Source organism: Cetorhinus maximus, chromosome 20 (assembly GCF_964194155.1).
Source record: "Cetorhinus maximus chromosome 20, sCetMax3.hap1.1, whole genome shotgun sequence".
Classification (NCBI taxonomy): domain Eukaryota; kingdom Metazoa; phylum Chordata; class Chondrichthyes; order Lamniformes; family Cetorhinidae; genus Cetorhinus; species Cetorhinus maximus.
In genome coordinates, this window is record NC_135898.1 from 57,656,152 (window position 1) to 57,673,833 (window position 17,682).

The window sequence follows — 17,682 nt, forward strand, 5'->3', positions numbered from 1 at the left end:
AAGAGAAGGGAATTCATGGAGTATATGTTCAGTGCTCCCTAAAGGTAGCAGGACAGGTAGAAATGATGATAATGAAGGCATAAGTGATACTTTATTAGCTGAACTATAGAATAAGGGCATTGAGGTTATGCTAGAACTGTATAAAACTTTCATTAGGCCACAGCTAGAGTACTGTGTACAGTTTTGGCCACTGCATACAGGAAGAATGTGATCCCAGTAGAGTGGGTACAGAGGAGACTTATGAGGATATTGCCAGGACTGGGGAAATTGCATAGGCAGGGGTTGTCTCCTTGGAACAGTGAGGGAAGATTTAATTGAGATGTATAAAAGAATGCAGGGTCTGGATACAGTGGATTGAAAGGATTCACTTCCATTAACAGAGGATAATAACTAGAGGGCATAGATTTAATTGGCAGGATTAGAGGAGAGTTGAGAAATTTTTTCACCAGAGGGTGATGGGGATCTGGAGTTTGTGGTTAAGGCAGAACCTTCATTGCATTTTAAGAAGTACTTGGTTACGGCACCACAAATGCATATCCTGTAGTTAAGTTGTATAGCTCTTTTGGCTGACATAGATACAATGGGCCAAATGGCCGCCTTCTGTGCTGTAAATTTTTGTGATTCAAAGATGAGGGAACATTATGTTGCAAGCTGAGCCTGCATTTGTTAATTACAGCGGAACACTTGGAAGTTGCTTCTCTGCTTTTTCTGAGCTTCTGTAATGGAGTTGGGGCTTGTGGAGAGTAGACTTACTGCTTTCAGAACTGGTCTTGATGAGTGAATGAAATCTCACGCTCCATCTGTGGCACAGCACTGAAACCACTGTGCCAGCAGCATCATGGGGGAGAAAACAGACATGGATGTAAAATGGGTAATATCGCATTGGTTGGCCAATTATATTCTTTGCCCGGTTATTATTTTGTTCTGTTAACCAATAGAATGGAAGCTCTGGCAGAGCGTGAAGCAGGCAACAAAATTTATTGTGCCTGTCTTGCATCCTCATCCACGTCTATGTTCAGAGCCCCTTGCCAGTAGTTACACTCTGAAAGAGTATTTTAATCAGCTTCATGTATTATTCAAGTGCATTAAAATAGTATTTCCCAATGGATTTGTGCAGGAATGTGGCATGATGTCTGTCAACTATCTCTTATATGCATCTTGCACCAATATGAAGTGAACAGTTTTTCTTGACTTTGTCTGGAGATGGGTGCTGGGTTCGTGTTGCCATCGAGCTGAGTATAATCGGGTCACCATATTGAAGCATCTCGATAGTGATGAGATACCTTGCCCGGCAGAGCTGCAACATTTGTCCAGTTGCATTCTGGACTGTACCTTTCAACGAGGAGCGGCAGTGATGGCAGCTGAGGAGAGTTCTGCGGCCAATTCTGTGTCTGCCAAAAGGCGATGGATTTAAATTATTTACAGGTAATTGGAAATAGTTCTGCAGCCTTCATCAGATTAAATGTGAAATATTCTTCTCTCACAGGATCCCAATGCAGATTTCTGGATTGTTCCAATAATCCAAGGGTTTGTGCAGATTGAAGAGCTGGTTGTCAATTATAATGAATCCTCAGATGATGAGAAGAGCAGCCCAGAAACCCCATCACAGGAGCAGTGTGTGGATGATGTCCACCCAAGATTTTTGGTGGCAATTATTTCAAGGCGGAGTCGGCACAGAGCAGGTACTGAAACACAACTGCAGTCACACACCCCGGCACAGTGAAGAGCAATAAGATGTTCACGTGCTCAATTTATAACCATCTCGTGTTCCCTTCTATTTATTTTGAAGGAAGTCTTCAGAGACTCATTACTGTTCTACCTGTTCTTGTATCTCTGAGACTTAATCAAAAGGCTTAACGCCTTCGTGTTTCCACTCAGACCTGCTTCAGCAAAACTAATGAGGCACAAGGTGCTTGATGCACGTTTTACTGTCATTTGGTACCCAGAGCAATTATTCATTCATTGTAATTAACTGTCTTCTTACTCAGCCTAGTCTGACCTGGGCACATTTTAAATTTGGGATTACCAAAATGCAGGCACGTTGGATTTGTAGTGAAAGGCAAGGTTCAGCTCCCTTCTGAGGAGTTCTTTCCCCTTGTGACTTTTATAATCTGGAGAGTGATGCCAGGACAATCTCAATGCACAGGTTTCTCATTATTTAGAAGGCTATTTGTCTCCATACTCTGAATCCTTTTTGTAGTAACAGACCTGTTCTCCTAAAAGTTACTCCTTTAAAACCTACCTATTTGAATAGAATTATCTGTCTTATGTCACTGTGGCTCAGTGTTTTATTTCATTTGAAAATGACTTTGAAGTGCCATGGAATATCTTACTGTGTCCAAGATGCATATAAATGCAGGTTGTTTGTTTGGACTCTTCTTCTGTGCATAGAGTTTGTTTTTTTATTAGTTGAATGGTGTGAAATTTGCTGGCTAGGCCTGCATTTATTGCCCAACCTAACTGCCCTTGAGGTGGTGGTGAGCTGCCTTCCTGAACCACTGAAGTCCATGTGGTATTGGTACACCCTGTTAGGGAGGGAATTCCAGGATTTGGATCCAGTAACAGGGAAGGAATGGTGATATAGCTCCAAGTCAGGATGACGTATGACTCGGAGGGGAACTTGCAGATAGTGGTGTTCCCATGCATCTTCTGCCCTTGTCCTTCCAGGTGGTAGAGGTGGCAGGTTTGGAAGGTGCTGTTGAAGGAGCCTTGGTGAGTTGCTGCAATGCATTTTATGGATGGTACACACTGCTGGTACTGCATTGGTGGTGGAGTCAGGTGGTCTTACTTGCTGCAGAATTCCCAGTTTCTCACCTCTTGTAGTCACAGTATTTATTTGGCTAGTACACCCCAGGATGCTGATAGGGGATTCAGTAATGGTAATGCCATTGAATGTCAAGGGGCGATGGTTAGACTCTCTCTTGCTGGAGATGATCATTGCCCAGCACTTGTGTGGCGCGAATGTTACTTGCTACTTATCAGTCTAATCCTGAATGTTGTCCAGGCCTTGCTGAATCCAGACATGGATTGCTTCATTATCTGAAGAATCTTGAATGGTACTGAACATTGTGCAATCAGCAGCGAAGATCCCCACTCTGACGTACTGCGGCATGTTCTCTCACTGTGTGCTGTAGGCCATTAAATTGCTACTCAATCAGCTGTAATTCGGCCTGCATCCTGTTTCACTCTATGATGCAATCATCCTAATGCATTGAGCCAGTTTGGGCCAGAGAAGGTAGTAATCTGAGATCGCAGAATCCCCGCATGTTAATTTGCTGGAGTCAGATCACTTAAATTTTGTAATGCCATCAGCTGCAGGATCCTAATTTGATGGGAGTGAACAGCAGGCCATCAAGGTGAAAAGGCCATTAGTTTAACTATTTTTGTCTTTTTCTTAGTTAAGCCTTTGGGATGTGAGTCAGTTTTGTAGTCTGTTTTAAAGCTCAGTGATACTGAGTTGTGTAAATTGATGAGTACGAAGGATCATTTGTCTTTTCGGAGCTGCACCCACACCTCAAAAAAAAATTAACCGCGCAATAAAAATGCACATGCAGAGATGGGCCATGACATCTTGGCCAGTGAGCATGTATTCAGTAGTGTCACAGACAATGTATTTGCTGTCTTACTGTCTCTCATCAGTTTGGTTTTTTTTAATGGAAAGAAGTGTTTTTTATGGAAAGAAGTGTGTAATCCAATTAAATAATTCAGCAGCAAGTTTGAGTTCAAAACATCGGTCAGTTATTCCCACACGCGTGCCCTAAATCGGCACAACTTCTCACGCTCGGTCTCGCACGCACAAATATTGAATACAGGTAAAGATTGCGTACTTTTATGGATTACCATTAATTTGGTCTGATTTACGATTGCCAGTCTCTCCACGTGGCAGACTTGTGGTTTCTTGAATGGATTAGATGATTTACGGTTGAAGTGAGTGTTTTGTAAAGCGAAAGTTTGCGGTAGGTTGTGAGGTTTTTGAAGAGGTTGGTTGTCAGGTGAACTTTGAAACTATAGCAGGTCAAGTGCTTTGGCTGCTTGATGACTTGCAGCTAGTTTGAGTCTGGTTCTCAGACTGGTTGACAGTGAATGGTTCTGAAGGATCTGGGTTGTGGGGTCATAAGGTGCAGTCCTTGAAACCAGCTTCGATCACATGACTGCTGGGTTAACATTTCAGCCCCACCTAGTCTAGTTTGGATGGAGGAAGCCATGGCACAATGAGAAGTTGATAGTGGCCATTTAGTTTCAATCTTTTTTTGTCCAATATGAAATGCGGAGACAGGCAGCTAAAGAACTCCGTAATCTTTAGGTCTTTGCCCATCCTTAAACAATGAGATATATGAATTCCACAAATGGCTGTAAGGTACCCTGCCCTGTGCCCATGTTTAATTAAGTATTTGCCAGAGACTTCATAGCGTCTGTAGTCCATTTGCCAAAGTCACATGATTGGGGCAGCCATCTTAACAGCTTGTTTGTGTCCGATTTTTAAAAGTATTGACTCAAAAGTTCATTATGACATGCTGCTGTCATGCCCAGTACAGGTAACATGTGGCTGCAGAGTGAATCTCTACACGTATGTGAAGTGGTATTGTCAGTACCCAAAAGCACTGCTCTTGCTGATGGAACAAACTTTCTCCAGACCCTAGGAAGATGGTTAGAATGTCCCAATTCAAAAAGTGTACTTCAAAATAAAAAAGTATCCAGGCAGCTGTCTTGAAGCCAATAGCTCCTTAAAACTTGCTCAATGGGAGCCAACAACTGATAACAGCAAACAATCGCTGATGCTTGAAATCTGAAATAACTTCCAATGAAGCACTCTGAATCGAGTAGTGTGTTGTTTACTTTAGCACATGAATCTTTACTGAAGGTTGGACTTTGCATAATGACCATGTCGACAATAGTTTCCACAGATTTAGGATGGGCGCTCTGTTTCCAGGGAATGGGGTCTTGGACCTTATGGCAGATTTCTAGATTTACGTTTTGATGGGTCCATGTCGCTGTCACTATAGACTGGGAATGTAGTGTTTACTGTCACTGACTCATGGCATGTAGCTCCGAGAGACCTGAAATACATTTATAGTGTGCAATTATGCAGTTTTTGTTTCTGGGAACTGTCTGCAACAGCAATTATATCAAACTCATTAGTCTGTGGAGGAGCTTCAGCCACTTGGCCTGTCAGCAATCATATTGTTTGGAGCTGCAGTGGACACCACTTGCTTTCATGTACTTTACCTCCAATGTCGCTGCATTGATGCTGGGAATATAAAATCCTAATAAACGGAACATCCCATGGCAACAGAAGCTGAAGATAGATCAAGAGATGAGGCTAAGGGAAGGGAGCAGCATGGTGGAATCAGTTCTGGCTTACGCTACCAAATAGTATGGGTATGATAGGCCAAGAGGCCTCCTGTTTAACTGTAAATTTCTACATTTCTTTGGCTTTGATTCAACTAATCTTCAGAGCTCGCAGGTCAGGCAGCATCTGTGGAAAGTGTGTTAATGCTTTAGGTCCATGAATTTCATCTGGATTCTAGTCATTAACATGTTATATGAACTCTGTTTCTCTCTGCACAGATAATACCATAAAGACCTGCAGAATATTTTCCAGTGTTTGTTTTTATTCCAGATTTCCAGCATCCACAGGATCTTGCTTTTATAATTTTATATCTTTTCATGACTGGTTGGAATTGAGCTTTTTTTGTAAGAAGACAATTCGTTCCTGTTTATATGCTGGGAATAGTGCTGCATGAATATTTGTCACTTTAGACTTCTATTTATGTAGTCCCTCAATGTCATATTCTCAAAGTACTTTATACAGTGAATTTCACTTGGTTTCTGGTATGACAGCATCAGTATTTTTGGGGAGGAGTGAAAATGTATAGCAGATACAATTTTAAAACATTGTGCTTAAAGGCCTGTGCTAGGCATTTTTTCACCTTAACACTCCAGTGCAGTACTGAGGGAGCACTGCACTACCGGAGTTCTGCCTTTTGAGTAAGAGATTAAATGGAGGCCCTAACAGCTTGCTCGGGTGGATGGAAGAGATCCCATGCACTGCTTTGAAGAAGAGCAGGGGAATTGTCCCTTGAGTCCTGACCAATATTTATGCCTCAATTAACAGCAGAAAAACTGAAATGTCTGGTCATTATCACATTGCTGTTTGTGGGAACTTACTGTGCACTAAGTAACTGCCATGTTTCCAACATTACAACAGTGACTACACTTCCCAAAAAAAGTGCTTCATTTGGCTGTAAAACGGTTTTGAGATGTCTGGTGGCCTTGAAAAGTGCTATACAAATGCAAGGCTGTCTTTATTCTTTCTAAAACTCCCGCTGGGAGTGGGATAGCACTGTGGGTGCACCTACACCAGAACGACTGCAGCGTTTCAAGAAGTCAGTTCACCAACGCCATCTCGAGGGCAATTCGGGGTGGGCAATGCATACTGGCCTTGCTAGCAACGCCCATATCCCATGAAAGATTTTTATTCAAAAAAACAGATGGAGAAGAAAGAACTCTCACTTGTGATTTAGCACATCCTTAGGCACAAACCTCCAAACAGCCCATCTACTCTTCAAGCGCCACCTGCCCCACATTTGGCAGCATCTACAGGCTGTGCATTGGACTTATCAGCTAGTCCACGTGTTGTCACTGTCATTGAAGAAAACAGCAGCCAATTTTGAAACATGCACCTGTGAAAACAGAAAATTCAGCCTTTTGGGACTACAAACTCTTTGTTACTTGCCACTTCAGTTTTCTCATCTTGCTCCCACTCTGACATTTCTATCTTTGGCCACATACAGTGTTATCATGAAGTTCAACCAAAGTTTGAGGATCGGCTCCTTATGTTGCGATGGGGCACTTTGTAGCTGCCTGGCGTTAATAGACTTAATAGCCTTAACAATAGCTTCCACTTTCTTTTCAGCGGTAAGTGCTGATGGTTTGGGATGAATGTAATAGGGTTATTCTTTGGTGTTTTAATGTGATTTGAAATGCATGGAATTTAAATCAAAGCACAGAATAAATTACAATTAGTTCATCTGAGGGCACTTCATTTGAATTTTTGTTCAACAGTCTCAAATGCAGCTTCCTGTGCATTCATCCTAAAATTTGTCATTCTTGAAGAGTATTGTTTGTGGCAAAGGAAGCACAGCCATGTGATGAAGGCTTGAGTTACAGGCAAATTGGCTGCCAGTCAGAGGTTTTATTTCAGTTCTAGCACCCCCATCCCCCATCAAAACCATCACAGCCTCATGCATTCTGTTTGAAACGAGTTATACAGATAAACTAAATATTGATGGTGAGCTTTCATCAGCCAGGTGATTGTGCTGAAATTAGGGTATTGGAAGGTCTGAAATTGCAACGAGGCAATGTTTGCAGGAATTTCACATTTGAAGCTATGCCCCCTGTGCCCAAAGAAGGAAGAGAAGCTAAATCTGCTGTTTGTGAGGGCAAATTGCATTTTATCTAACGGCATGTTTAGCACCGCTACTTCTGGGTTTAGACATCTGCCTGTGCGGCTCCTCTCTATGAATCTCAGATGATGGCACTCCTGGATCAGGCACTCTAACCATGAAGTTCGGTGTTCCTGGAGCTCTGTGCCTTACGGCTATTACTGCTGCTTAGTCATCACTTGAACCCAACTTAGCAGCAAGATCATCATTATTCCTTTCCTATCCTGTACTTATCCAGTTTTCTCTTGAAATGCTATCCTGGTTCAGTGGGACCCTTGCACCCGAGTTAGAAGCTCTTGGATTCATTCCCACCCCAGAGGTTGGCAGGCATAACCTTCCTCATTTTTGTGAATCTGACTGGTTTCAGCTCATTAATGTAAATTAGAACCAGTATGAAGCCCAACATTTGCACTGTGTTGATCTCTCCAATTCAGAGCCAATTTTTCTCTAGGTTACTTAACATTGAACATTGTAATTGGAGATTTTTCTTTAATATAAAGGAATAATGACATCAGCTAAGAGATTTTGGGTGTGATTCTGAATTGAGCGCTTTGGTTCAAAAGGATTGTTGGTAGAACATTGGATGCAGGACAACAATTCACTTTACAAAAGATTAATCTCATCAAGGGGGTTCAGATGTCAAAGTATGAATTACTCACTGACATTGCTTGAGGTACTGTAGTGTCAGTATTATGCACATCAGAGAGATAGGAGCTTAATTTAGTGTGGCAGTGGTAATCAGGATAGATATTGATTCCCAGTTGTTTATACCAATATCCTTGGAGAAAAATGGCTGCATTGTAATAATTGCAAGTTTAATTGCCGAACTTTAACTCTTTTTTTTCTAGGCACTTGTGGCTATGATATGACACAGGTCAGCATAGAACACCTACTGGAATTCATGTGCTTGTGGGTTATGAATAAAGCTCAGCCAACTCCTATCATGAGTCTTCTTTGAATCCCTGCAGGTATGCGTTACAAGCGCCGTGGTGTGGATGAAAATGGGAATGTGGCGAATTACGTCGAGACCGAGCAGTTAATCCACGTCCACAGCCACACGCTCTCGTTTGTTCTTGCGCGTGGATCCGTACCGGTGTTTTGGAGTCAGATTGGCTATCGGTATAATCCTCGGCCACGGTTGGACAAACGTAAGTGAAAATGTGGATCTCTGCACTTCAAGTGATAGCATAGAAACATAAAAAATAGGAGGAGGAGTGGGTCATTCGGCCCTTTGAGCCTGCTGCACCATTCAATATGAGCGTGGCTGATCCTCCATCTCAACGCCATACTCCTGCACACTCCCCGTATCCCTTGACGTCTTTAGAGTCCAGCAAATTGGAACTGTTTAACAGAGCAGTGCCACAGTTGCTGAAGGAATCAATTTATTTTGTAAACTGGATCGTAGAATGATTAACATGATTCCCATATCGTTCCCTTTATATATGAGGGATAATTGTATTGGATGGATTCCACTTGCTGAACTACAACATATGGAAAAACCAAATGTATCTATCATTTTATTAGCATCCAGTTTCATTTGTGCTTATTTCAGTTTGTACAATTGGGTTTGTTAGCTTCTGTATCCCTTAGCTCATTTTTAGATGGGAATCAGACACCATTACCAGCCACCTTACTTTCACCAGACTAGTGTTAATCAAATTTACCTGGGTTTGCAGTGTTTATCATAGTTTTAATGCCTTGTAATGAATACCAGACAGTGTGGAATAAGGTAAGGTAATACGGTTTCTGAAATTGCACCTTCCAATTGACTACCAGTGACAGAAGATTGAATGTGCTATAGCACATAGAAAGGTAGGAAAGTGTGTTGTGAAGAGGACTTGAGGTTGCAGACTGATATAGAGAGGTTGATGAGTGGGCAAAAACCTGGCAGGTGGAGTATAATGTGGGAAAATGTGAAGTTGTTCACTTTGGCAGGAAGAATAAAAAAGCAGAATATTACTTAAATGGAGAATGACTGCAGAATTCTGAGGCACAGAGGTGTTCTAGTGCATGAATCGCAAAAAGTTAGTATGCAGGTACAGCAAGTAATTAAGGCTAATGGAATGCTATCCATTATCACGAGAGGACTTGAACATAAAAGTAAGAATGTTATGCTTCAAGATGTGAGACCACATCTCTTGTGCAGTTTTGGTCTCCTTATCTAAGGAAGAATGTAAATGCATTAGAGGCACTTCAGAGGGGGTTTACTAGATTGATACCTTAATGAGCGGCTTGTCTTATTAGGAAAGGTTGGACAGATTGGGCTTATTTTAGCTGGAGTTTAGAAGAGTGAGGGGTGACTTGATTAAAGTGTAAAAAGATCCTGAATGGCCTTGACAAGGTGGACATGGACGAGGGAGCACTGTTTTAAAATTAGGTGTAGCCCTTATAGGACAGATGAGGAGAAATTTTTTGAGGGTTGTATGACTTTGAACTCTCTGCCTCAGAAGGTGGTGGAGGCGGGGTCATTGAATATTTTTAAGGCAGAGCTAAATTCTTGTTTGGCAAGGAAATCGAAGGTTATTGGGTGTAGATGGGAATGTGGAATTCACAACACAAACAGATCAGCCATGACCTTATTGAATGGCAGAGCAGGCTCGAGGGGCTGAATGGCCTACTTCTCCTATTTTGTATGTTCTTAAGGACAACATGGGATAGGCCATTTGGCTCCACCAATCTGTGCCACCATTTATAACCTTTTATGCAAGTAAGTAGTTCTAATTAAATTTACCCAACCTGTTCCCATGTTCCACCAACTACTTTTTTTCTCCTTCCACCTATCGAATTAGGAAAATAAGACTTGTAGCGCTGTTTACAACCACTGGATGTCTTAAGTGCTTTACAGCCAATGAAGTTATTTAGTCTGTTATAATGTAGAAAATATGGCAGCCAAATTTGCGCAAGCTCCCACTAACAGTGTTAATGATAGCAAGTAGATAATTTTTTAAAAGTAATGTTGATTGAGGGATAAATATTGACCAGGGCATTGGATACAACTCCCCGGCTCTTCAGAATAGTGCCATGGGATCTTTTATGTGCACGGAACTTTCTGATTTGGAGGCAAGAGTGCTACTAACTGAGCCACGGCTTGTTTAATCTTGAATACGGACATAGTTTTGCCTCAGCAATTAAATCTGAAATTTATTTACACCACCTCTGTCCTAAACCTTGTACATTTCATTTTGTATCTAGGACCCTTAATTTTTTTGCTCCTCCACTATTAATCAGTCTATCTCCATTTACCCTGTCCCATCCTATTATATCTCCTCATAATCTCTTTTTACCTAATGAAGAAAACCCAGTTTTCCAAGTCTGCTTATTGTACTTGTATTCCCTCGTTTCAGGATGCATCCTAGTGAATCTGTGTTGTACCCTCTCTAAAGCCTCAAGATCCTTTCTATAGTGTGGTTGATAATATTGCATGTTGTACTCTTATTGTCTCTTGATTTTTTACATTTTATACCTCATGATAAAATATAGAATTCTATTAGCGTTTTCTTGACAGCTTCATCAACCTGAGATGCCACCTTTAATATCCTGTCACCTTTAGCCTCCAAATCCCTCTGCTTTTCTACAGCATTGAGCCTACTTGCACTCGAGTATAATTAGTTTTCTTTTAATCAAAACATATCACTTTATAGTTACTGACACCGTCTGCAACTTTTAACTTCTTTGCCCATGTTATCAGCAATCTCTTTGTAGTGTCCTTTGGTCTTCTGACACCATTACTCATAGCTAACCTCTTTTGAAAAACTACCCTTAAATCCTCCTGTCTGTTTTCCTTTTATAATCAATTTTTAATCCAGTTTGCCCATCTTGCACTCGTATTACATACCCCTTGACCATTTATCTTCTACGTGCTACCTTTTATTGAAGACTTCCCTCAGACTAATACACCTTACATGTGCTGCTGTTCCCTCTATTTACAATGTCTGTTAGGACCTCTAAAGCTAGCTGAATAACCTTGGAAAAACTTTCGAGCAATAATGTGCACTGCCACCATCTCTCTCATGCCTTCCCTGACATTTCCTGAAAGCACTCCTGCACAAGTACAGAGTTTGTGAATATTTTTGCAGCTCTTTTGACTTGTTTTGCTGGTGTCTTCTGCCAAACTGTGTACACTGCTGCTTGGTTTGGTATGTCTGGCTGGCTGGCCAAATACCCTAAAGCAAGTGTTCTCTTCAACTTGGCAATTCTACAGTAGCTGATTAAACATCATTGGTGCCATATGGATTTTGGTACTACCCATTGCTCATGGGAAACTTCTCCAGAATTGTGAGACTCCGGAGTCAAATATTGACAATTGAATGAAAAGCTCAGCATGTGTAAATGAGATGGGCCACTGGTTACCCTTAAAAATTCTAAAACCGTCAAACTGCAGCAGCTGTTAATGTATTGTGAGGTTCTGTAGCTTTGAATTCTGTCATAGTTCTGTAATAAAAGGTAAAGTTTCAAGAAGTGCTTAAAAATTTTTTAGCAAATATTGTTTTGATGGCTGAGCCGGTAGACACAAAAGGTGAAAGCCTTTTGCAGAGTTTCCGATTTGAGCTGCTTGAAAGAAAGCATTCATCAGTTTTATGTTCTGAACAAATTATGATAGCTTGTGGGGGAGCAGTAACAAAAGGCTCGTCCTCTCTTTAATAGCTGCTGCTTATACCCAAGAGGTGCTGAGCACAGGCCTCTGACTCCATTGCTTACCTCATTTTGTAGGAGCAGCTGGCCGAAGATGTAGAGAGTCAGGACAGACGGAGCTGTCAGTTGGTGAAATGCCCCGTTGAACAGCTCCTAAGTGAGCACTGACAAAACTCCCCACAGGCGATTATTAAAATCTCACTTGCTGACAGACTGGATGCACAAACCTTGGAGGGAGCAGAGATTTCAACTGAGAAAATGTCACTCTTGTCTACTTTGCAATTTTTGTTTCGCTCCACATAATTTGTTGTCATAGTTCTTGGCACCAGAACGCTGCTTAATTTGCTGTCCTATTGTAAACCTGCTTAATGTGGGCTTGTTTGTAAACCTATTCTGTTTATGTCAATGCACAACAATGTGTTTTTGAGCCATTTTACTGTTTTTTTTTAATAAAAAAAGGTAACCCTGTCCATAACTCCAACACCAAACTGCTTTTCATCACCTCCCCTTGAGGTCTAAATATTTCCGGAGATTGAGGGGTCAGGTGGTCTGCTCCAAGAATTTGACCTGTGCTGCTTCCACTCCCAAACCCCCACTCCAGCCCAGTCATGGTTGAGGGCTCACTGTGTGAGGAACAATTAGTACATGGAGTAGTGTCATTATGTTCAATCTGAGAAGTAGGCACTATGCCAGCAAGTAGATATTTGAAATGAATTCTTTCTATTTGCTACGCGGTGTGTATTGGTGCAGCACAGCTGTACAATGGAAGATCAGGGCTATACTTCCAAATGAGATGTTTCTACCATAGGTAAAGAAATTGTCAGGAATGTTGCTGTAAAAGTTGTTTTAAATTATTTTAAAAAATTTGCTGAATTACCCTTCCCTGCAGATGGAAGGTGTAGTGCCTTTCACTTTTTCCAGTTCTCTGAAGATGTCTATAGACTGTTCCAGTGTCTGTCTTTTTTGGTAATTAAGATGGTTTGATTTGTGCAGCTGAGAAGGAGACGACCAGCAAATTTGCAGCACACTTTGAGGAACAGCTGAAAATCTATAAGAAACAGGTGAGCTTCTTGGTTTTCTTGAACAAACACAAACACACACACACACACACACTCTCTCACACTCACACTCTCCCCCCTGCCCCATCCCCATGGTCTTGATGGAACTCATAGGATTTCTGGTCAGTAGTGTACTGAGCAATCCCCAGATCCATCCAATTCAAACTCATCAATTTTTAGACTGTGGGTTTTGTTTTAACTTGTATGTTTTGGTATATGAAATTTTTAATGTATGCTCTGATCTTTATGCATTTCTATAGTTCTATTCTATGATATATGAATGAGTACAGCACAGAAGGAGGCCATTTAGCCCGTTGGGTCTGTGTTGGCCCTCAGAAGGGGCAATTCAGCTAGTACCGCTCCCCTGCCTTTTCCCCCAGCCCTGCATTTTTTTTCTTTGTAGATAATGATCCAGTAAGCTTTCGAAAGCCTTAATTGACCCTGCCTCCACCACACTGTCAGGCAATACAGTCCAGATCCTAACGGCATAAAAATGTTTTTCCTCATGTCGCCATTGCTGCTTTTGCCAATTACCTTAAATCTGTGCCCCCCTGGTTCTTGATCCTTCCATCAATAGAACAGTTTCTCCCTATCTAGTCTGTCCAAACCCTTATAATTTTGAACACCCCTATCAAATTTCCTCTCAACCTTCTCCAAAGAGAAGAGCCCCAACTTCTTTGACTTTTCTACATAACTGAAGTTCCTCATCCCTGGAACCATGCTTGTGAATCTTTTCTGCTCCCTCTAAAGCCTTCACATCCTTGCTAAAGTGTGGTGCCCAGAACTGGACACACTACTCCAGTTGAGGCTGAACCAGTGTTTTATACAGGTATATCATAACTTCCTTGCTTTTTAACTCTATGTGCCTATTTCTAAGCCCAGGATGCTGTATGCTTTATTAATCATTCTCTTCTGCAACCTTCAATTTATGCGCGTATACACCCAGGTCCCTCTGTTCCTGCACCCGCTTTAGACTTGTACCTTTTGTTTTATATTGTCTACCCTTTGTTTTATATTGTGTCTCCATATTCTTTCAACCTTAATGAATCACTTCCCACTTCTTCACATTAAATTTCATCTGCCACTTTTCTACCCATTCCAACAACCTGTCTATATCCTTTTGAAGTTCTACACTATCCTCCTTATGGTTCACAATACTTCCTAGTTTCGCATCATTGGCAAATTTTGAAATTGTGCTCTGTACACCAAAGTCAAGGTCTTATTAATCAGAGCAGGAGTCCCAACAATGACCCTTTGGGGGACTCCACTAAAATTTTCTCTAGTCTGAAAATCAGCTGTTCACCACTGCTGTTTCCTGTCACTCAGCCAATTTCATATCCATGTTGCTATTGTCCCTTTTATTCCATGAGCTCTAACTTTGTTCACAAGTCTGTATGGCACCTTATCAAATGCCTTTTGGAAGTCCATGTATACCACATCAACAGCATTACCCTCATCAACCTTTTCTGTTAACTGATCAAAAAGCTCCAAGTTAGTTTAAGACGATTTGGCCTTGACGAATTCATGCTGGCTTTCTATAATTAACCTGCATTTGCCCAAGTGACTATTAATTTTGTCCTGAATTATTGATTCTAAAAGCTTCCGCACCACCCAGATTAAACTGACTTGTCTGTCTGACTTTGCTTTTTGATCAGTTAACAGGAAGGGTTGATGAGGGTAATGCTGACTTGGCTGTAGTTCCTGGGCTTATCTTTACACCCCTTTTTGAAGAAGGATGTAACATTAAGGGGAGGCAGTGGCGTAGTGGTAATATCACTGGACTGGTATTCAGACTCCCAAGTTAATACTCTGGGACCAGAGCTCACATCGCACCATGGCGGCTGGTGGAATTAAAAAGTCTAATGACCATAAAGCCATTGTCGATTGTCGTAAAAACTCATCTGGCTCCCTCATGCCCTTTAGGGAAAGAAATCTGTCCTTATGCTGTGGGTCTGGCCTACATGTGACTCCAGACCCACAACACTCTTAAATGCCCTCTGAACAAGGGCAATTGGGAATGGGCAATAAATGCGGGCCCATCCAGTGACTCCCACATGACATGAACAAATAAAACAAGAAATTGCAATTTCCTCTTCCTCTGGCACTATCAAAGGAAGATTGAAAAATTATGGCTGGTGCCTCTGTAATTTCCACACTCACTTCCCTCAGTATCCTTGGATGCATCTCATCCAGTGCTGATGCCCTATCAACTTGGAGTACAGACAGCCTATCCAATACCACCTGCTTAACCATTTAAAACACTCCCTGTCTGAACTACCTGCTCTTTCACCATGACTTGGGCAGCAGCATCTTCCTTGGTAAAGACGGATGCAAAGTATTTATTTAACACCTCAGCCATGCTGCCTGCCTCCGTGTCTAAATCCCCTTTTTGGTCTCTAATCAGCCCCACTCTTCCTCTTGCCACCCTTTTACTAATTATATCCTTCTGAAGACCTTTTATTCTTGGACTTCTTTTTCAAACAGAACAACAGTAATATCTCAATTATCAAGTATCCTTAAACATTGCCTCTAACAATTACCACAACACAGCTATAGACATTTCCCAATGTGACTATCATGTGTCTTTAGAGTCATATGCAAATAATCTCCCTCCCACTCCAAGCTGGGCACCATTTTCTTACCAAAACAGCAGACAAGTGTCCTGGCTGCCAGTCTCTGCTCTTCGATTAGCTACTGAGGTGTTCAAGAGTGACACCTTGTTGATGACTTTGTTTAGATCAGGAATTTGCCACACGGGGAATTTCTGAGATGAGCTTGTGTTCTATTGTCAAAGGTGAGGGCACATTGAAGCGCTGACGCGATGCTGCGCTGTCCTTCATGCTTATTTCTTACATCTTCATAAACAATCTGTGGGTTGTGCATGCCACATTGTGTAAAAATATCAAAGATGTTTATAGTTTGATTAAAATTAGCTCCTTGAACATTTGTCTTTCACTGAAAATATTGTGCTATATTGTGTTCATATACACACTATTTAATCAACAATCCATGTCTGTCACCTTTTAATGGTTTTATGTTTTGCATTACTTCAGCCTGCTGTGATATATTTATTATATATACATATATTTATTATATATATATATATATATATATATAAAAATATACACCCCCCCACCCCCCGCCAACCCCCACAAACATACCAGTTTATGGCCTTGTTTTGCTTAGGGTTTATTAAGTATTTCATTACTTCTCTAACAGCTGCATTAACACTGACTTGGTTTAAACCTACTGAACTTCATAACTGCATATCCTCCATCCAGTATCATCACCATCAACAGATATCAGTGTCATAAAACAGAAATGATGATTACATGTTATCATGTGGAAACTCTGTTTATCCAGAGATGTTTGGAATAGTTAGTAGTATAATTGAATTAGTCTTTTAATTGTGTTGTCCTAGTGCTTCACTTGTGTTCTGTAAGCAACACCCAGTTGCAAAGCAGCATCAATGTCAACAATTTCCCTATAATGCCTTTTAAAATGTCCCAAGGCGCTTCATTGTCCAATTTTGTCTGATAACTGATCCATTGACTCGCAAAGGGATATATTAGGACAGGTGATCCAAGATTTGGTCACTGTTTTTAAAGAGTGTCTTAAAGCAGGACGGGGGGATATAGAGATTTAGGGAGGGCATTCCAGAGCGTCTGGCCGAGGTAGCTATGTCCACCAACAGTCTTGACCTGCTAATCGTTACGCGGATTGGTTACTTATTAGTAAATGGGATTTCAATCTTTGAAAGTGATTTTGAGAGTTGTTTTGCATTTGATTCAAGTTTCTGTTCAATCTTTATAGGTTATTGTCAGCCTAGTAGATCAGACTGGAAGGGAGAAAATAATCGGAGATGCCTTCCTTCGACAAGTTCTGCTCTATAATAACCCGAGCCTTACCTATGTGACCTTTGACTTCCATGAGCACTGGTAAGAATCAAAGCCTAGGATTGTGATTGAAGGTCTTTACATGGATGTCCTCCGGCTTAAAATAGGCTTTTCAAAGAAGGATTTAAGTGCGATGTAATGCAGCTAATGATGAAGTTGATGTTTGTGCAATTCACTCCACCTTGTGATACAGTGCACAGTGATCTACATCTATCAGGCACGCCGTGTTTTTTTAAAATCTCCATCATCCCATGAAAGTAAATCAGATAAATGATATTTTTGTCCTCCCTCCCTCTGCCTGTGTGGTCGGTTAGATACCGGGTCCCTTTCTTTTCCTGTTGGAATATCCAATCTCTTCAATTCTAAAATACCATGGCTTTCTTTGGTTTAATGTTTTTACGATTTGGGAGTGTTGGTTCTTGGTATGTGAAACATCATTTTACTTCAGCAAAATTATTGATATTTTAATTTTCTTAAAATTAATGAGCGAAAGAGGCAAACATGAGGTCTTTGCCTATTATTGTTCAACAAATCTGATTTTAGAAGTTGTAGAAGTGCTTCCGTGGCTCAGACTGAGTTAAATTCAGGGGAAAGTGAAGGGAAGATTCAAACCAACTATCAGACATCTGTCTTTGTCTTGAGCCATTAGAA

General features: G+C 41.1%; 1 protein-coding gene across 3 annotated transcripts in view; it reads left to right on the forward strand.

Moving 5' to 3' along the window:
• inpp5f (inositol polyphosphate-5-phosphatase F) overlaps positions 1-17,682 on the forward strand; it is a 213,269-nt gene that overhangs the window by 157,138 nt on the left and 38,449 nt on the right. For all 3 annotated transcript variants that reach the window (XM_078564764.1, XM_078564765.1, XM_078564766.1), the window contains exons 7-10: positions 1,487-1,682; positions 8,414-8,593; positions 13,071-13,138; positions 16,949-17,073. In XM_078564764.1, coding sequence (XP_078420890.1) covers positions 1,487-1,682; positions 8,414-8,593; positions 13,071-13,138; positions 16,949-17,073 — 569 coding nt within the window. The remainder of the gene's footprint in view (positions 1-1,486; positions 1,683-8,413; positions 8,594-13,070; positions 13,139-16,948; positions 17,074-17,682) is intronic.